General features: G+C 54.2%; 7 protein-coding genes across 7 annotated transcripts; 5 read left to right on the top strand and 2 right to left on the bottom strand.

The window, feature by feature from the left end:
* Positions 1-746: 746 nt before the first annotated feature.
* PUNSTDRAFT_111352 (zf-DHHC-domain-containing protein) lies at positions 747-2,225 on the top strand (the record flags this gene model as incomplete). The annotated part of the gene is made up of 7 exons (XM_007380525.1): positions 747-876; positions 928-1,255; positions 1,316-1,388; positions 1,450-1,569; positions 1,629-1,729; positions 1,786-2,064; positions 2,129-2,225. The coding sequence occupies 7 exons, from the start codon at positions 747-749 to the stop codon at positions 2,223-2,225; spliced, it is 1,128 nt and encodes a 375-aa protein (XP_007380587.1).
* Positions 2,226-2,585: 360 nt separating this feature from the next.
* On the top strand, positions 2,586-3,839 carry PUNSTDRAFT_141546 (uncharacterized protein; the record flags this gene model as incomplete). Its single annotated transcript, XM_007380524.1, has 3 exons — positions 2,586-2,631; positions 2,685-3,308; positions 3,367-3,839. Exons 2-3 carry the CDS (start codon positions 2,687-2,689, stop codon positions 3,837-3,839), a joined length of 1,095 nt encoding a protein of 364 aa, XP_007380586.1. The 5' UTR covers positions 2,586-2,631; positions 2,685-2,686.
* Positions 3,840-5,209: 1,370 nt separating this feature from the next.
* Positions 5,210-8,396, top strand: PUNSTDRAFT_131244 (DUF323 domain-containing protein; the record flags this gene model as incomplete). The annotated part of the gene is made up of 12 exons (XM_007380523.1): positions 5,210-5,511; positions 5,578-6,257; positions 6,312-6,427; positions 6,481-6,798; positions 6,853-6,912; positions 6,964-6,975; positions 7,031-7,072; positions 7,125-7,313; positions 7,366-7,752; positions 7,807-8,009; positions 8,068-8,224; positions 8,280-8,396. The coding sequence occupies 12 exons, from the start codon at positions 5,210-5,212 to the stop codon at positions 8,394-8,396; spliced, it is 2,583 nt and encodes an 860-aa protein (XP_007380585.1).
* A 186-nt stretch (positions 8,397-8,582) lies between these two features.
* On the bottom strand, positions 8,583-10,504 carry PUNSTDRAFT_61379 (maltose permease MAL61; the record flags this gene model as incomplete). Its single annotated transcript, XM_007380522.1, has 6 exons — positions 8,583-8,801; positions 8,862-8,952; positions 9,010-9,369; positions 9,425-10,101; positions 10,154-10,245; positions 10,306-10,504. The coding sequence occupies 6 exons, from the start codon at positions 10,502-10,504 to the stop codon at positions 8,583-8,585; spliced, it is 1,638 nt and encodes a 545-aa protein (XP_007380584.1).
* Positions 10,505-13,646: 3,142 nt separating this feature from the next.
* PUNSTDRAFT_131242 (fragmin60) lies at positions 13,647-15,179 on the top strand (the record flags this gene model as incomplete). The annotated part of the gene is made up of 8 exons (XM_007380521.1): positions 13,647-13,715; positions 13,775-13,860; positions 13,905-13,963; positions 14,020-14,042; positions 14,107-14,215; positions 14,276-14,287; positions 14,339-14,710; positions 14,770-15,179. The coding sequence occupies 8 exons, from the start codon at positions 13,647-13,649 to the stop codon at positions 15,177-15,179; spliced, it is 1,140 nt and encodes a 379-aa protein (XP_007380583.1).
* A 38-nt stretch (positions 15,180-15,217) lies between these two features.
* Positions 15,218-17,123, bottom strand: PUNSTDRAFT_60248 (WD40 repeat-like protein; the record flags this gene model as incomplete). Its single annotated transcript, XM_007380520.1, has 11 exons — positions 15,218-15,311; positions 15,367-15,661; positions 15,718-15,789; positions 15,845-16,007; positions 16,054-16,188; positions 16,242-16,267; positions 16,327-16,405; positions 16,465-16,678; positions 16,733-16,791; positions 16,841-16,940; positions 16,999-17,123. Coding segments are annotated over 11 exons (1,362 nt in total), but the record flags the coding sequence as incomplete, so codon positions are not given.
* Positions 17,124-17,997: 874 nt separating this feature from the next.
* Positions 17,998-19,109, top strand: PUNSTDRAFT_42438 (uncharacterized protein; the record flags this gene model as incomplete). The annotated part of the gene is made up of 6 exons (XM_007380519.1): positions 17,998-18,067; positions 18,099-18,506; positions 18,620-18,750; positions 18,815-18,926; positions 18,981-19,030; positions 19,092-19,109. 6 exons carry the CDS (start codon positions 17,998-18,000, stop codon positions 19,107-19,109), a joined length of 789 nt encoding a protein of 262 aa, XP_007380581.1.
* Between the last annotated feature and the right edge of the window lie 565 nt (positions 19,110-19,674).

Below are 19,674 nucleotides of genomic sequence, written 5' to 3'. Positions count from 1 at the left end.
CTATAGCGATCAACGTATTGATCTGAATATTGTCCTCGACGCGTCTGTCAGATTTTGTCTCTCGGTTCACGCATTCAGGATTCATAACTATGTTCCGATGCATGCCATCGGCTTCCTAGGGCTGAGGGGAACCTTCGTTAACGCCCGGAACACGCTCTCGACTGAACGGCTAAATTATAATTTAGTCTATGATGGATGCGATTATCCTCAGCCATGCCGCGGATGGAACACGATGACGGATCACTAATGCCCATTGTTGCAGGTGTAGTGACAAAGGCTCTTGCGCGTGCGCAAGCATGGGACGTTCGACCGAGTCGTTTGCTCGCTGCCTCATCCCACCGAACTTGCCTGCGGTTAATGCCATTGCCATGACGCGCCCGCATGGAGGAGACGTGTGCATACGCATTTGCATCGATATACGCTTACGAAAGGCGGTCAAAGGATATACTGGCATTATCATTGCATTGTACATCGGTTGAGTATGGACAATAATGATAATACTGCTACGCAGACGTCCTAAATCTGCCCCCTAGGGCCTAAAGCATTTCGTCCCGCATGCTGTCGCCAGGGTACAGCCACAAGCACTGCGAGTTTCTGGACATTACATACCTTGCTGCCAGTGAGCGAGCTCAACGCCCAGCCCGGCGAACAACCAGTCTCTCTGTGGACAGTTCTCTGTAGACTGAACGACGGCTCGACTATTCTCTATTTACCACTTCTTCGTCATTTCTTGTGCTCGCGTCGAGATGTCTAGGGCTCGGCCATACCTATCCTTCGAGCTGCAGGAACCCGCGGGCTCGCATTCCCCGACAAGCCCTATTCCACCTCACGAAACAGTTACAAATCGTCCTTGGTATCACTACTTACCCTTGCTCTGTAAGTTCGGATACTCGCACTGTATGAGACGTTGGTTCTGAATGTCAGCAGTTACGGTCGGCCTGATCCTTTCCCCGCATCCATCCATCCTCATTGTCCTCGTACGATACCACCTTCAAATCCTGGAGTCGCCTCTCTACTTTGGACTCAATCTCATCATCACGTATACCCTGACATTCTTGGCGCTGGTCTCCCTGCTCGTATGCGTTGTCCGCGACCCAGGACCCGTAGATTATAAACCGGGCGAAGAAGACTCTAGTCTTGGGGATGAGAACGCAATGAGCTTGACAGAAGCTCTAATGGGCCCTGGGCCTACTGACGACTATTCGGAACCTGGAAAGTGGTGCAACAAATGCTGGGCACCTAAACCGGAGCGAACGTTCGTCTATTTCGGCGTCTGCCCGTTCTGCGCAGCTGTCAACTGACGCGCCATCTGCAGTCACCATTGCTCCACGTGCGGCCGTTGTGTCCTGAAGCTAGATCACCACTGTATGTGGTTGACCAAGTGCCTTGTGAGCGCTTCAGCCTTTCTTAACGCTCGACGACGTATAAAGAATGCGACGTTCGCTGTAGGGACACAGAACTTACCCGTCTTTCGTTCACTTCTTAATCTCGGTCACTCTCCTGGCCACGTACATTGCTAGCCTTGCGATCAAAAGTCTCATATTTGCCTTCACTCACTATGAATCCATTGTGGGTGAGCTCATATGCTTCAAATAATTCAAACTAAACACGTCTGCACTCCATCACAGGATGAAACCACTCCTCTGCACGAACTCTTTCTTGCCGCCGAAGGACTCATATTTGCCATGGTCGTTGGCTCCTTTGTGGCATATCATCTATATCTTGTCACGTACGCAGTTTACTTATTGGTCATAGTAGATTCCGCTGAATCCATCACTGTTCAAGAACGAACCAGACGACACTTGAGCACATATCGCCCTACCTTCTTCTGCGGTATTTACCCGCATTACCACCATCGCCCAGCGGGCAACAACTCTCAAATCCACCTCAAGAGGATGAACTAACGTACTACCAGCGGCGGCTCGTTCGACGTGCTCACGGGCGCATTCGCCTCTATGATATTGGCTGGAGACAGAATTGGGCCCAGGTATTCGGAATCGATGGACTTGGGAAGGCGGCGCGATGGAAAGTGATCCTGTATCGATTACTGTGCGGGGGTTCCAGGTGAGTGATTCCGATCCGAACACCTGACCCCTCTCGAGCGATGATCATTCGGTTTGGTTTGCAGTAAGGGGGATGGTCGGACGTACCCTCGGAATCCCCGCGCTGAGGATATGCTCGCCAATCTTGCTACGGACCTCGTCATGGAAACAAAGGATCTATGAAAGTGGCTCACACATACCATCGTTTTGACATTGGTGATTTTTACGGGACTGAGGATATCGTATATTCATCGTAGTCGTGTCTTTACCTATCAGGTCCCATATGAGACGGACAGTTATGCTTCTGTCATGTATGTATCGATATTCACACCCTGTGGTTCACAAAGTACGATGTGGGAGACGACCCGACCGCAGCGCGTCGAACGGGGTGACCTGATTTGGGACTCCGCCCTTCCGCCCCCGCTGCTTGCGACATCCCGAAACTCCGCGCGGAACTGCCCTTTTCTCCTCACCCGACGACCCGCTATGCGATATAAATGGCCAGTGATGTTCCATGCTTCGTACAACGCCTGGCTCTCAAATCGGAACGTTACATAACGATTCCAAAACAAATTATCGCCTTCTCTCGGTGAGGCCCTTTGGTCTGGTCATCTCAACCTAACAGCTGACGCGGTGAACTAGTCATGCCCTCCGCGTACCCTCAAAGCAGCCTTTCCGAAATCAAGCCCCTGCGCCATCGTTCTAAGAACGAAGCTCATCCGGCTCAACATGCTGCCAGTCATGTTACCGCCCGGTCGCACCGGCCAAACATGACTCCAAGGCGCGTTTCCTCCGGGCCATCGAGGCGCCCCAGGCATGCCGGCGATTCATTGGAAGCCGAAATGGAGAAGCTCGCCATGGATTGTAAGATGGAACTTCGACATGGGAATGGACCCAAGCGCGCGCCTGTGTATGGCGCACCCTCTTCCTCCCCGAGCGATCGTCTCACCAGACCGATGCATAGGCCGAGGAGGTCGTCTCTCAAGGTCACGCAGGGGGACAATGGGAAAACCAAAAACTCAGCTTCTCCGCCTCGCGTTCACTGGTTCTCGGACGATTGCGACCGACCAGTCGACGTCGAGTATGGCCATGACCAGGTTAGTGCGGAATTTGGTCGCCAGTGGTCAAAAACGGAGCTGGATCTGGATCAGCGGGAGCCTGGCATGGAACCCGACGACGACACCAGCTCGATTTTGGATCTATATGTGGACGCCGATGCGAACTCCCGCCCGAATTGCCCTCATACCGAAAGTCGAAGTTCCTTTCGTGAGTCATCTCCACATCGCATTCCTGCCATTGCAACTAACTGAATGTGAACTAGCAGATTCCCGCGATGAACCCATGTCATCAGCAGAATCGTCGCAAAATCCCTCGCCCCCTTTCGGCCCGGCTCCTACACCCACCGATATCCTCGACATGCAGCATGAACTAGCGCAAGCTCACGCCAGGCTCCACGAGCTGGAACCGTTCTCTTGGATCCATATTCCCGCATCTAAGTTCAATGCATTCATGAGCGACATGGACGTCACCGTTCCCCGCGCACTCAAGGCGCAGAAGAATTTGAAAGAAGCGATGGACAAGCTGAAGGAGTACGACGACTTTATCGACATCTACGAGAAGAACCACAAGGTGCTTCACCGAAGGTTGGCTAACTGCCAGCACAGGATCAGGAAGCTGGAGGAGGACCCAGTGCCCGCGTACATCATACAGGACAAGCGGACAGGCCCATCTTTCTCGACGAGGTTCTTCCAGTCGCTTGCCGACCATTTGACTGGCAGTGATAGGAAGGCCTCGTAATTGCAGTCCACGCTACGTTAACGAACGCGATTGTACTTCCATATTCATGTCAGTGATGGGTGAGTATAATCACAGCACACGCGGCAGAACGCAATGCAGTGAATGCGTGATTGCTCTCGTCGGCCTTGCGTACCGGGCGACGCACGAGCTTGACGGAGCCTACTCCAAGGGGCAGAATACTATCAGGTTCGGGCAGCCAATCGGCGCATCCAGCATGCGTGCTGCGCAGTCGAGATGGAACGAATCTGGTGCCTTACTAAGTACTGATCTCTTTACTTGGGAAAACTTCGAAGCCATCCCTGGCACGTACCTCGTACCAGACTCCAGAACAGCGGGTACGAGCATGAACATCAAAAGATCTGGATAAAATGAACGATAGTAATGTGTACATCTGATAGGGATGCCCTCAGCGGCACACCTATCATCTTGTCGTTATCTATTTTAGCCCAGGATGACTCAGTTCCATCAACGGTCAGCATGATCAAGCGGCCTTGCGAGCCTGAATCGTAGCAGTAATCTGGATCCCGCTCGAAGCGATGGTTTCACGGGCGTCCCGGCCATCGAAGTTTCCCGAGTGTTCTTGCCTGACTGTGCGTGAGCCTCCAGAAGATCGTATTGGTAAGAGGATTTCCAGTGGGGCAGCACAACCAGATACCCCGGCTGGATGCTTTCACCAAGAATGGGTATAGTCGTGGCGAGTCTGTCAGTTTCTCCGTTATCGCCCATGTGTACAGAACTTCTGTCGAGTCTGACCGATGCTGAACGTGGTGAGCGGTTCCTTGTTACCATGGTACGTCTTTTCGGCTGAGAACTCGGCCAAGCAGGACTGGGTCGAAGGTATGGCATGCGAGCGTGGTTCAAGTGACAGGTGTTTGGTCAAACACTAGGCCAGTACCGAGGCAACGGGTGTGAGATCCGAGAGCAGTCCTGAACACGCCACAAAAAAAAACCCCGTTGTCAGCAAGGATGGCTCTGAGGCCTGAGAGGGCTGAAGGCCTGCCGGGGTTGGGTAGCGAGCGCCGTTGACGTTTGGAACATGCGACAGCACGAACGTCCGGAACTCGTGTCTCAAGAAGGCGACCCGAGTCAGCAACATAACGTCCGACATTAGAAAGAAGGATACGGCGTTCGGAGTCGCAGCACTTCCCCTTGCGTGCCGGCGCGTGCCCGACGGATGGGGATTAAGCTCCCTCCACCTTCACGAGGCGGAGCCTGAAAGGAAGAATAATCATGAGGTCACTGACTGGAGGGCACTGATCGAGCTGGAATGCAACGGATCCTAGCCGCGGTGTATATATTCTCCAGCCCGAGCGAGTCAATGCCATTTACATCTCGGTGCCCAGTGCGTACAGCTCCGATACTTGATAGAAATGCCCGAGCATACGCCAATCGTCGACGTTCGCGTCAAGGACGCCACGCGCGTCTCAAGTCTTCGCCAGGACATCCTGGACGGCCTTGCGCGGCCGCCTCACCACCGCACGCTTCCTACCCTGCTCTTGTATAACGAGAGGGGCTTGCGCTTGTACGACGACATCACCACAGGCGCCCCAGAGTACTATCTCTTCGGAGCGGAGGAGCAGATCCTCAAAGAGCATGCAGACGATGTGGTACGCGCCATGGAATCCGGACATGCGGACGCGGGAGGCCAAGTGGTGCTTGAATTGGGCGCAGGGTACGTTGTGACCCCCGTCGCTGTCACCCGAATTGTATAATGATCTCGACCATCGGTCGACGCCAGTGCCCTCCGCAAGACGTCCTTGGTCCTCGATGCTCTCGCGCGTGCAGTCGCCGAGGGGGAATCGGCGAACCCAATCTCATACTACGCCCTCGACCTCGAGGAACGCGAGCTTAAGCGGACTCTCCAAGGGCTGTCAGAATCAGAGATCGGCCCTCGCCTCGCGGACAAGGTCGCCCTGGCTGGCATGCTGGGCGAGTATCAGGACGGGATCAAGTTCGTAGAGCAGGGCGGTCTGCGAGGAAGAGACAGCGTCCCGCGCATGACCCAACCATACGCGCTGGGCCGACTGGGCCGCAACCCCTCTCCTTCATCATCTGCCTCGGACCCGTCCGAGGGAAGCAGCAAAGCCACCAGTCATACGGCACCGTCCACTCCTGATCAGAATCACGGACCGCTGCACATCCTCTTCCTGGGATCGTCCCTGGGAAACTTTCTCAGAGGAGAAGACGCGGCCTTCCTGCGATCTCTCCCGCTGCGCGCGGGATCTGGCGATACGCTCTTGCTTGGCCTTGATCACGACAACGACGCGCGAAAGATCGAATTGGCCTACAACGATCCCAAGAGGTTCACTGAGAAGTTCATCATGAATGGACTTCGAACCGCGGGAGAAGCCCTGGGCGACGATAAACTCTTCGATGAAGCCCACTGGGAGTATGTAAACCGGTACGACATTGACGAGCGTGAGCACCCTACGGCACTATTCAGGGCGTCGAACTAAATCGGGCATCGCGCAGGCCAACATGAAGCTTACTTCCGCTCAAAGCAATCCCAGACCGTGATGGATCCGAAAACCCGCCAAAGCTTCCACTTCGAGGCCGGTGAGCTCTTGAAGATCGAAGTCTCGACAAAGGTCAGAGCTCACAACCTCTTTGCCTTCGGCCTCTGATTTTGGCGTCCAATCAGTTCTCGGACAAGGATGCGTATACCCTATTTGCCGAAGCGGACCTCCGTCCCATACAGCGCTGGACGGACGACTCGCGCCAATACTCCCTCTGGCTACTCGAGAGGCCTCCGTTCCTGTTTCCGCTGCTCAAATCACCGACCGTGAATGAGGTCGACTTGGTGTCGCCCTTCAACCTGCCGAGTGTGCACGACTGGCGCTGCATGTGGGCGGCTTGGGATTTCGTCACGCGCGAGATGATACCACCGTCGATGCTGTACCAGAAGCCGATCGACCTCAGGCATATATGCCTCTTCTACTGTGGACATATACCAACTTTCGTAAGCTCCGTTTGTATCCAAAAAAACTCTGATCCTACACTCATGGCCTTGCAGTTGGATATCCATCTGTCGCGGCTCTTGGGAGAGGCTCACACGGAACCGGAGGAGTACAAGGTAAGCCTTAAGAAGACGTCAGTGTGATTTCATTGACCAAACTCGCACTAGTACATCTTTGAGGTAGCTATCCGATATGCGACGAGAAAGAGGCAAAGAGATCTAAATGATACCGTAGCGCGGTATTGATCCTAATGTCGATGACCCAACGCAGTGTCATGTACGCGTCCTTGCTGAAGTTATGCAACATATTCTGACCTGTGTTTTATCAGTCCCATAGCGAAGTCCCCACGGCGGACGACGACTGGCCATCGCTCAGCGCTATTCTCGACTTCCAGGACCGAGTGCGGGATCGTCTCTTGCGCTTGTACGCCGACTTCGAGTCCGGCAAGAAAACTCTCACAAGGAAGATGGCCAGAGTGCTATTCATGACCTTCGAGCATGAAGGATTCCACGCCGAGGTGCGTTGCGTGGTGCATATTCCGAGAACCTCCATCGATTACCATCTTTCAGACCCTACTCTACATGCTAATCCAGAGGGCTGGAACCGGCACTCTGCCGCCTATCGGGTTCACCAAGCCCGAGTGGTCGTCGTTGCAGAAAACCTGGGGGAAAATGCCGCAGCCAGCGGAACGCACAGTAACGCTCGGACCCGCCGATGTCGTCCTCGGCCACGACGATATCGAAGCCGAGGACAACGACCCCAAGCTAGCGACTGACCTCAAAGGACATTCCTTTGGTTGGGACAACGAGAGCCCGCGGCGCACTGTCCACGTGAACGAGTTCCGGATCGAATGGCGGCCAATCACGAACGAGGAGTTCTATGAGTTTTATAACGGGCCCGGTAAGGGGAAGGTCAAGTACCCAGCTAGCTGGGTGAAAGTTGGCAACGAAACACAGGTGATCACCCTTGGGATCCGCGCGCGATCGAAGACATTGATCCACCTCTAATAGGTACGCACACTTTACGGCCCGGTACCCATTAAAGTCGGTTGGAACTGGCCTGTCGTCACCTCGTACGACGACCTATCCACGTACGCGATCGTCAAGGGCGGACGCATCCCGACCGAGGCCGAACTGCGGCTTTTCTACGACAAGTTCGTCTGCGGCTACGAGGGAGGCGCGAACGTCGGCTTCCGAAACTGGCACCCCGTCCCGTGCGTACATCCCGTACAAGATTCCTGTTCCTCTGAGCACTCATACATGTACGTACAGAGCCACCGCCGGCGGGGATGGGAAGGGCCAGAAGGGCCACAATGGGGGCGTTTGGGAGTGGACGTCGACGGTATTCGACGAGTATCCCGGCTTCGTCCCTTCTGTCCTCTACCCCGGTTACTCTCTGGACTTCTTCGATGGCCGTCACCAGGTCGTGGTTAGTATACATCTGACTGAGTACACCCTTCCGCACACGCTGATTGAATTCTCAGATTGGTGGATCGTATGCGACGATTCCTCGCATCGCCGATCGCAGGACGGTCAGGAACTTCTACCAACGGAACTATCCCTATGCGTGGTGCGGAGCACGCGTCGCATACAATATCTGATGCAGACAACGATGGAACGTCAAAAACATGGCTGTTGATCAGCATTCGTGTTACGTAGCCTGTGAATTATGTACGGATACATGCAATAACAAAAAAGTTACAACGTGCGTCAATAAATATCCATGTTCGTCATCGCATAATTAGGTCGTGCAGAGTTTGTGATGCTGAAATCATTTCGAAGCGCGGCTATACCTTGACCTCGCCGTCGTCCACCCGCATGTCCTTCTCCACCGCTGCCGCGGCGTTCTTGCTCTCTTCGCTCCGGAAGACGTCGATGTTGGCTTTCGCAAACTCGCGGGCGCTAACGCCCTTCTCGAAGAGAAGATCGAGCTCTGCGAACGAGCGGCCGGCGGGTTCGGGCACGCGGAAGTAGGTATAGATGATGCAGAGGAAGCAGATTCCACCCTTCGTACGCCGATTAGTACAACCGTGTTCGAAATGCCTTTCGACGTGGCAGAGACGTACCCAGAAGAAGGCGGTGAGCTTCTTCCAGTCCCATGCAGACGGGTTGACCATATAAGGCGTGAGGACAGAGCAGACGATGCCGACAACATTGCTAGAGATGATTTCGTCAGCTCCGTCGGACTGGCAGCTGAGAAGTCGGAATGCTCACTATGCGTTTCGGCCCAGCGCCACGGTCTTGATTAGCAGCCTTCGGCTGGGTATCTCTCCGACGAGGGAGTAGCACACAGTCCCAACGGTCAACTGGTAGAACGTAGCCCAACCGAGCATAAGCCCGCCCGTCGCGAAAGCGGCAGCGGTGGCATGCTTGTCCGGCACGAAGGCGAGGCATCCAATGGTGATGAGCATAACAAACAGGCCGCAAAGACCATACAGGTACAGAGTGCGACGGCCGATGCCCCTCGACATCAGGAACCAAGCCCCGAAGACGCCGATCATGTTGATACCGTACTGGCCCATCGCAAAGTCGTATGCGGACGAGGTTGGCAGGCCAGCTTGCTGGAAGAAGTAGCTAAAGATACGGTTCAGCTGCGATGACGGAACTCATGACTGCAGCAGATGCTTACGTCGAGTATCCGGTGAACGAGTTGCCTGACAGGTTCTGGATCGCCCAGACCATGCAGACGATCTCTGTCCGGCGCAGGTTAATGCCAGTGAAGCAGTCCCAGTAGCTCGCTCCCTTGGTAATTTCCCGCTCGATGGCGGTGGTGTGCTGCATCATGGCGAGCGTCTTGTCCGCGTCAAAGTCCGCCACGCGGTCGGGTGAGGTCAAGCGGAGCAGGTTGCGCTTCGCTTCCTCCATCTTGCCTTTACGGACGAGCAACCACGGGGACTCGGGCGCGAACGCAACGCCGATGAAGAGCGGGGCGATCCACATCCACTGGAGCGCCCACGGCAACCTGAATGCCCAATCGGAGTCACGTCCGAGCTGAGACTTGACGACACCTACACCGATGACCTGGCCGAGTCCCCAGCAGAAATTGACGTAGGTAGTGAGGTAGCCCCGGAGCGCTAGAGGGCACACTTCCGATGCGTAGGAAATGGTGAGGGTCTGCCAGATCCCCCAAGGGATGCCGGCGAGGAGGTAGTACGCGAGGAGCGCGTTGGGTGATTCTGCAGTGACGGGGATCGCAATCAGAGCGGCCATGAGTACCAGACAACACAGTACTGTGCGCTTGTATCCGAAGCGTTCGGAAACAATGCCGTTGATGAAGAGACCGATGATCTCGCCGCAGTTGGCGCCCTGGACGTCGCGTTAGTTCGTGTTCGTGCGGAGGTGTAGGCGAACGACTAACATTGCTGAGTCCGGCTTGCCAGGCGGCCGACACTTGATAGCTCCCGTCGGCAAGTTTGTGACCGAACTTGCGGTTGAACTGCGGGAAGGCATCTTGCGCACATCTGTTTCAGCAACTCATCGTAGCATGCAAGTCCGATAAGATCAACTCACAGAAGTTGCCGAGAAGACAGAGGTCGTAGCCCTCCATCGCGATGCATGTCGAGATGAGGATGCTCCAGAGGATGGCCTTCGGGTAGATGCGGATGCCTTGAGCGAGGGTCATGTTCTTCTCGCCCTCGGTCGCGGCGCGGGCATCGTCGACGAGGGTGGCGTCGTCATGATCGGAGGTGATTTTAGATACAGGGATCATGTCGGTGTGCGTGCGCGATTAATATTTGAGGAGGGACGCGGCGGAGTGGGAGTTGCCGCGGTGGGAGTTGTGGGAGGAGCAGAGCTGGTTCGAGTACATCCAAGGGTCGAGCGATAGCGGGGCTCGACACGGGGTTAGAGCGCCGGTCAGGACGGGATGTTTATACTCTGCGCTGTGTCGCTGCTCGAACGGGTCCGTCGGAGCAAGAGAGACTGGCAAGGTCCGGTGACCCACAAACTTTTCGGGCGCGCTTCCCACGTGATCCCACTCGTCCGCTTGATCGGACCGATGGACGATAACGCTTCTGCGCCGACGCACTTGACCACCACAGCTTCCACTTGCACCTTCCATCCCATCAGTCAGTCCTACGCACTCATATAGGAAAACACGCGCCACCCAACCTTCCTCTATGGTCCCGCTTTTCAGCTCGGATCGCTGTTGTCAGGTCCTATTTTCCAGTGGAATGTCGTCGAAGTGCAAAGAATAATGATGTGTCGGACTGCGTCATCGCCTGCACGATCAACTGATATCTTTCCGACCGGAGGTCCAGGCTGAAGGGGAAGCGCTGCGTCGCTCGGCGTCTGCGACAGCTCATACAAAAAAGGAAGTGTTGCGCCGCAAGGCATGATAAGCACCCAGTACTATGAACAGTTATCGATTTAGCCGGGCGTACAGATTTTGCTGGAATGTTTCAAGGATCCGTATGATTGCGACACCCCGACTTGCCTGACATATACGGTTGCGGAACTTGCGTAGTTGTCTGACACATGATTTCTCGGAAGTGAGCGCGAGGCACCCATGTACTGGCTCGGAGGTCATCGGACGGGAATGCGCGTCTGGAGGAGATCGATTGACCAGTCGCCGAGGTCTAACCTGATTAATGAGCGTGACGAACACGTACCGTCACGACGCGTGCGCGTGAGTCGTGTTGTCGCAGCGACTTTCACATTCCCAAGCTCCGTTACTACTTTTCCGGTGTGATCACAGAGCAACACAGCGCCGCGTATTGAAGCGCTTCTGTGCCAGTGATTTATCTACCACTTGGATACGACTTGGTAAAACCAGGCATGTCTCGCCGTGGCATGCGACTTTGCACTCTCGCGAATCATCATGGCACATGCCTCGCTTGCCAGCAAGGCGTTCGTACGCAGGACCCCACATGCCGACTCCCCGATGAAGTTCTTGACTACATCTTCGAATTGGTGGTCAGCTTGCATCTTGGTGACGAATCCGATCCTTTCCATGTCACGCACTGGAACTGGTACGAAACATGCATCGTTTCTGTCGTCGCAGTGAACCGTCGTTTGGACAGTACGTCAACATCACTCTTGTTTATCCAAGCTCCCCTGATCTTTCTTGTTCCCCTCTGTTCACCTATGATCAGACGATTGGACTGCCGCATTTATATCGGTCGATGATCTTCTGGGACGAGAACGAGGTGCGCCTGACGCTCCTGGAGCATCTACGGGGCTGGGCGACTCGGCTTCGCCATCATACCAATCTTCCCTATTGGAAAGCTTTCCGCACGGAAGTCGTGCAGATTATTCATTGGCGTCATGAAGACGTTCCAGAAGACGATACGGAGGAGGCTCGGGTTCTCCTAGCTTTTATCTTGTCGAAACTCCGCTTGTCTAGGTTCTATACCGACATTGATTCAAACACTACACCATGGCTGCCGGTCGTTCTCTCAACGAGCGCCACAAGCTTGACTCATCTGAGTATCGCACTTGATCCGAGTGCATTATTCAAAGACACCGTCCGGCAACTCAACTCCTTCGTCAACCTGGTTTGTTTATGCGTTTGGGCGAAACCCCAGCATCTAGGGCATTCTCATTTCGCCTCCCGCCCTGGCTATGGAATCGAAGACCTTCCCATCCTCTCCTTGCCCCGTCTTCGGGAACTGCGGGTCAACTGTGCCGAGGCCGATCGGGGTAGGTAGGTAGGTAGGTAGATTGCCGACGAGGTCCCGGTAGCGGAACAGTCGGTTGCTGCGCTGCACGTACGCCACTCGTGCAGTCGACAGCGTGCCAAGCAGCTCGACGGTTTTCGTGAGCTGATGAGGCCGACCGCACCGTCTCACCACCGGCACCAAAAAATCCTAGGTACCTGTGTACATACAGTGCTATGTAATGTATGCTAGGCAAGCCGTCTTCAGCTTACTGGTGGAAGTCCGGCTCCTCGTCAGTGCGTTAAAAACCCCGACCACCCCGCAAAACCGCTTGGGAAAAAAGCGGGGTGGGGGAAAAGCATCGTCGAAGGAAACACGGACCTACCACGGCAGTCAAGCGCAATGGGCAGGGTAAGGCGTTTCTAATGCACTGTCTAAATATGTGTATAGGCCGGAAGTACCGCGTAGTTGTCCCACTCTGAGTGTTTTCACGATAGTCGGTGTAGCAAGAGTTGTACACCGGCGACGAACGAGGCGACGGGCGAATCATGAAATCGTCCGTAGTGGCCATATACGGTAGTGAACACAGCGAGTCCGCCGAAGCAGAGTGAAAAGAAAAATGTAGCAAAGTATAATAGTTATTCCTCCGCTTTGGCAATGGGGTCAACCTCATCGTCACTCGACACGGCGTCGTATTCGGGGGGTCGACGTCGTTACCAAGTTGCGTGAGGCTAAGCTTGTAGAGGATACAGACGACCTTCCAGCAATTAAGCCAAAGCAACATCTCTTGCGATATCATCGACAAGAACGCAATCGGAGGCTTATCCGATAGTAGAATGGCCATTACCGCCAATCGAATGACTCTATCTCTCCACCTATTACCCTCCCCATACTTCAGCACTCCAAGTGAAGCATCTTTGTCGTCTTCGGGTACGTTCAGTGCGCGATCACGCTCGTCGACAAGCACGATATTCCGCACATGCTGTGCAATGAAGAAGAGAAGCAGGGCGGCGGCGGCGGCGGCGGCGGCGGCGATGAGGCTAGGGAATCAGGCTTGATTGTATCCTTTTGCATGTACTCAAGCTTACCATGTCAGATGCCCGGTATGTAACGCATTGGGAGACTACAAGCTTCGTTCCGGCAAATGCCGGCGGACTTGTTACCATCATCACCTGATCCTTAGTATGCTGCTATGCGCTATGCAGGATGCATTGCTAGCAGTAACTCCATTGAAGGGCGTTGACCAACAACATCATGGCGCATCTCACCAAACCAACGCAGTACAACATCGAGGACTCCAACATCGCGCTTCTGGGGTCCGATGTGAGTCGCTTTGTCTTATGCTGTCTTAACCATGACGGGTAGAGCCCCAACGCACGCAGTTAGAGAAACGCGTCAGGGAGCATAGCGGTGATGCAGAGCCTGCTTGGCAAAGTGCCGGGCTTGCGCCTGGTTTGCAGATCTGGAGGTAATCTCTGGACCGCCAATAATTCCGTTCACTGACGTTTCTAGAATTGAGAACTTCTCCGTGGCTACATGGCCCAAAGACCGCTACGGGGTCTTCTATGACGGTCAGTAACACATCACCCGCACGTCTGTACTGTGTTATGATAGAACCGGCTCTCAGGGGACTCTTATATCATACTGAATGTCGGTGACACGTTGATCCTGTTAAATGTGATCGACCAATGTCCTAACTTGCTTTATGACGAAGACGTACAAAAAACAACCGGACAGTGAAGAGCTTTCCTACGATCTACATTTTTGGCTGGGTCGGGAAACTTCTCAGGACGAGGCCGGTACCGCTGCGTATAAGACTGTCGGTGGGTTATTCGAGGCACCACTGTCTCAGATCAGTTGATATTGACCACGATTGCGAACAGAGCTCGACGATCGTGAGTCGTTCAAAACATGGTCCGCCTCTCGATTGTCGTAATTATGCGCAGATCTGCACGGCGTTCCGGTACAGTACCGCGAGGTACAAGGCCACGAGTCAGCACATTTTTTGGCGCACTTCCCTCGGTTCATCTGCCTGCATGGCGGTGTAGCGACGGGCTTCCACCACGTCACCGAAGCGCCCCCGGAGGAGTCCCACAGACTATACGAAATCCATCTCTCTGGATCTCATCTAGTTGTGCGCGAGGTTGCCGCGGAGGCCTCTAGTTTGCACCAGGGCGACGTTTACGTACTCGACAAGGGCGACAAGATCTGGCAGCTGAACACGCAGAATAGCTTGGGGAAGGAGAAGTTTAAGGCTGCCGAGTTTGTACGCAGCCTTGCCGACGCGAGGAAGGACGCATGCGACGTGACAGTATATGGTGCGTTGATACAAATCAGACTTGACTACATCCGATCTGTTCAAACCACTGTCACGCAGAAGAGGGTGGGCACGGTGCTGGCATCTTCTTCGCCGAGTTCGGAATCGAGGGCCGGCTTCACAAGAAGCCGAACGAGGGGGTCAGCGATGCGAGCCCGCGACTCTTTCGGATCTCAGATGCCTCGGGCCAGGCGACCTTCGAGGATGTCGAGCCCGTTTCGCGTTCGTCGCTCTCGTCGGTGGACGTGTTCCTTCTCGATAACTCTGCTGATCCCGCCAATCCCGGGCTATACGTGTGGATAGGGTCAGGTTCGACACTGAATGAGCGTCGACTGGTATTAGAATATGCCCAGAGATATTTACATCAGAGGAGGGAGAATCAGGGCAGTGGTTCGGTGGCTGTCAGCATCGTCAAGATGGTGCAGGGTAGAGAACCTGCAAGTTTCTTCCGAGCGCTATGCGCGTCGTGATAGAGGTCCTACGTAATGGTACAGAATTGGCTTTTACTTCACAAACTGATGATGTCCTCGTATTCTTCGTCATCCGAGTCTGTTGTGGTTCGGCGAGTGGTAAAAATGTCATATTCTTCTTGTCGAAGGATCCTACGACAAATATTGAGCGTAAACCTCAGCCAGGTGTCAAGAGGACTTCACGGACTGGTCAAATAAGGCGATGGTCGCGGTGTCATCTTCCTCCGCTAGGACGTCAGAAGATGAGTCCCCGTCCCGCAAGGTCGCATGGGTTTGCCGAAGTGCCCTCCTGTATAGATCAATCTCCTCGTTGCTTGCCGTAGCACCAATTTCGCGAACAGCCTCCGGCGTACGATCAAGCTGCGAGGCCCACGGTACGAATTCCGATGCGCTGTGGACCACCACACGTCGTTCTACGCCTGATGTCACCACAAGAGGGAAGTGTGGATGGAAGAGCGCATTGTTGACGATAGATTTATGCCCTGCCAACGTGCCCTTGCATCAGATGTGATCCAATGTTTTCTGATCAATCACTCACCTGCGAGACGAGTATGGGGCGTTGAGAGCTCCACAGGAATATATCGTTCACGGAGAAAGGACGTTGCGAACCCTGAATACACCACAGTTTCGTCGGCTGTGATTGAATCCATCTGTTATGGACGAACCGACAACATCCGGTTCTTGAGATGCCCAATGCTCCGGGTTCAATAGTATGCCTTCTTCTGCAAGCTTTGCATTGCTTGGTATATGCCAGATATACGCCCGGAAGTCATCAGAACCTGTGGCATAGTATTCATCGCCCCCGCTGGTCATACTGAATGATCCATGCTGAGAGGATGTCAGAAATGACCGGTCTTAGTTAGGATCGGCCGACCTTGAACGTTGACTGATTGCGGTACGTTCGCAAGCCCGGAGAAGCGGGAGATCCATCAGGTAGATGCCTTCCCGTGCACACCGCCAGCGGCCACTCTTCGTCTCCTCCGACAGAATATATGATGGGAAAGTACCCCTGCAACGCGAATCTGTAAGCGTATATGCGCAGCAAGGGACGAGATGGTTTACCGGGACTGTCACGGCAAGTTTCGTGCCTGCCGAAAGACCTAAGCTCGGCCACACGCAAGGTTGAATGATAGTAGTCCTGGCTTACCATCGCCATTGAATGCAATGCTGCTGATGCTGGGGCGAATCAAGAACGGTAGGCTTCTCTTGGATATTTCGGTTGCATACTGCTATGCCTTCGAGCCAGATCTAACATACCGAACTTGGCGAACCTCACCGTATGGACCACGCCCCCAGCGCGCCTCGACGAGGAGGGCCCGAAAGCCATGCGGTCGTCACGCAGCACGCATTTTCCATGGTCCTCGCCCGTGGCAAAGATGTGCTCCATGTAGGGGTGCCAGTGCACCGATGTGAATTCCGTATCGTTACGGAGTGTGCCCTGGGCGCGAGTGAGAGTGCTCCCAGCTCTCCCGTCTCGTATAACTATACTGCCGTCTTCACTTCCATTAATCAGTTGAGGTCACATTTCACGAGGCATGGATGAAAGAGTTCACCTGGCACTCAATAGGATATCCTCTTGGAGCGGGTGACTGGATAAGTCTCGTATGCTATCCTAAGAATACGTTCGAATCCTGACTGTTTCAAGGCTGCATGCGCCTTACCTCGTGTTGCTTCACCGTGTCCGAAGGCGAAGCATTGTATCCGACAGAATTCGTGATAGCACTCATATCATACTTGTATATATCTGCCGCGACGTCGCCCCTGAGAAAAGCGTTTGTGAGTTGTTTGAGTGGGATAGAAGGCCTCTCCCAATACTCACGAGTAGAGATAGCGACCAGAACTGGAGAAAGATAGTGCAAAGACGTTGGCCTTTGGTCCCGCTAGCGCATGTGTTGGTGCGGTCAAATCGTCTTGGTGGAAATCCCATAACAAAATACGTCTATCTGCCGCGAAATTCAGCCAAAGCCGAAGCCATTGATTGAGCTCGGTAGCTCACCGTCTCCGGCACTTGCCAGCCAACGCCCGTCAGGTGAAAAGCAAAGAGCATTGACACACGATTGGTGGGCTGTCAATGTTCTTAAGACGAGTGGCGAGCGAGCAGATTGGTACGTATGAGCGATCGTAACGCAATGGAAGCCAACGCTCGTTACATACCTGGAGTAACGGAAGCCTTGTCTGAGCAAACTTGCAATGACGTCTGTCCCGTCGAGGGGCGCTCTCGGAGGCCAGCCGACTGCTGCCCTCTGTCGTTTACGCATGCCAAAGTCGCTGATCAAACGAGATCCAGAGCAAGGAATGTATCACGGAAGCGGTGGTCCGCCTTGTGATTGATTCGTAGATCCAGCGCGGATGTCAGGTTAGTCAAAAGCCGAGAGCGCCGAGCCCGCTGGGATGCGTGCAGATGATGACATCATAGGTTCTTCGTGTACCAAGGTTCGCCAGCATTTGCAAGCGCACTGCTGTCCTCCTCACTATATCAAGCCAAACTCAAGCCTGCATGACCAGCTAGCAACGCGAATAATATGCGCACCAATTCAATTGTCTCGATAGGCGTTTGATGTGCGGTTACGTCCGGTTTGCATCGCGCGCTGATCACGATCCACGGCGTTCATTTCGAGCTCATTTGCCGTTTACCTTCCCAAGTCTTATCTCGCCTGGCCGTTGAAACGTGTATGGGAATATGTCGTGAACTTCTACGCCACGCGATTTTCGAGGAGGAAACGCGGTTAACCCTTCAGCTCGCGAATAAATCCCCGTGTCGACTGCTCACGTTTTTGTACCCAGCTCATCGAACACCAGCCTTCTCTGCAACGACACCATGGCGAACATCCTCGAAATACCGTTTGAAGCAGGCGCGTGCTTGCGGGCTGACCGCACGTCAGACCGCCGTGATAACATCTGACTGGGAGTACGTTCCAGTGCCCATAGAGCTTTATCCCCAAGCCATAGCCGCTCTCGAGGATGCGAGGACGAAGCTTGACAGCAATGATCAGAGGCAGCTTGACAGCATCGGATTGTCCGAGAAAACCATCCCAAGCGCCGCCGAACGCGAGAGGCTCAGGTTGCAGAACCTGGACGCGTTGAGTCCTAGGTCGTTCGGTTGTGCGAGGCGGCGAATCTCATGTCCCCGTCTGTGCTACAGGGTACACTGGAAGATCACGCAATTCAAAAAGTACTCCAAGCCGTCGCGTATCGGCGAATGCGTCACCAATTGCGAGTTCGTGGTCAATTACATGCGGGACCATGGCGAACGAGGATCGCGAGATATGATACCGCAGTACACACTCGCAGTTGCTCTTGCGAGGGCCGCCATGAAAGCCTCCGGCGGTAAGCACACCAACTTCGCTCATGGAATGAGCCGGTGATGATCGGCATGCTCGGAGAAGACGAACGGGCTGTCCTAAACGAGAGAGCAAAAAAGACCTTTGAAGACACTCTAGGAGAAGGCAAGCTGACCCCAGAGGAATATGGTCAAAATAGCGCTTTGTGGGCGAGGGCGGAGTGGACGCGGTTCCTGCGCAGGACAGGCGACATCAAGGTGGCGGAAAAGGTCGAAGAGGACCTTCGCAACGTCAGAGCGCCCTTTCAAACTTGACCGCTATGGCGGCACTAACCCCGGGTCAATTTCGCCACAGTGGTATGCGACCCATCCGTACGGTATACCACCATCCGTGTTCAAGGGGCTCATGCTCGACGAAGGCGAAGAGACGAACGTCATAATGGAGGGCATCCCCAACTTTGGCGCAGGTATGCGGCCTGATTGAGACGCCTACAACGTCGAAAAGCTGAGCTCACGGACAGGCGTTATCGAGTTCGGCGGCCTCGACGGGCCTTTCAACCACATGATGATGGTTCGTAACGGATATCCACGATGACTTCGATCCCATACTCCTATTTGACGGGTAATTTCAGAGGTCCGAAACTGCATGAAGGGTCTCAACGCATGCGCAGGCGTGGACAGTTATCTGTGGGTATCCAACACAACTGCCAGAAGCATCCTGGAGGAGGAATCGTCGAGTTCTTTGAGTGTTGTGATTCAAGGCACGCGGTATCAAGGATGGCTCGGCGGGACAAGCTTGAGTCCATGTATACTGTGTGAATACAACAACAGCAATTGTTTCTACGAAACTGGTACAGATGTGTTCTTGGGAATGTTCTCAGTTCGGTCTAGTAAGTTAGGCAATAAAGATAGGCTGGATAGAAGCATCAAACGACGCTTCCTGTAAGGTGTCGATCTATATGATCTTGCAGTATGCTGGTGATCTGGTTCGTCAATCGACTTGCCATCCTGACCTCATCCAAAGACATCGCCGACGCGTCGAGGGTGACAAGTTTGTGGTGCGCGTGGCGCAAATCGTCAACCAAGTTGGAAGCGCCAGACATAGGGCTCCGCGTGAAACGTGAAGATAATCCACCTGCATTCATCCCGACGCTAGTGGCGATTTGCAGATATGCAGTATCGGGATTGGGTGGACCACGGGCGTCTGACGAGGTT

The sequence above is a fragment of the Punctularia strigosozonata genome, assembly GCF_000264995.1.
Source record: "Punctularia strigosozonata HHB-11173 SS5 unplaced genomic scaffold PUNSTscaffold_2, whole genome shotgun sequence".
NCBI lineage: Eukaryota > Fungi > Basidiomycota > Agaricomycetes > Corticiales > Punctulariaceae > Punctularia > Punctularia strigosozonata.
This window is presented reverse-complemented; position numbering and strand designations above follow the sequence as displayed.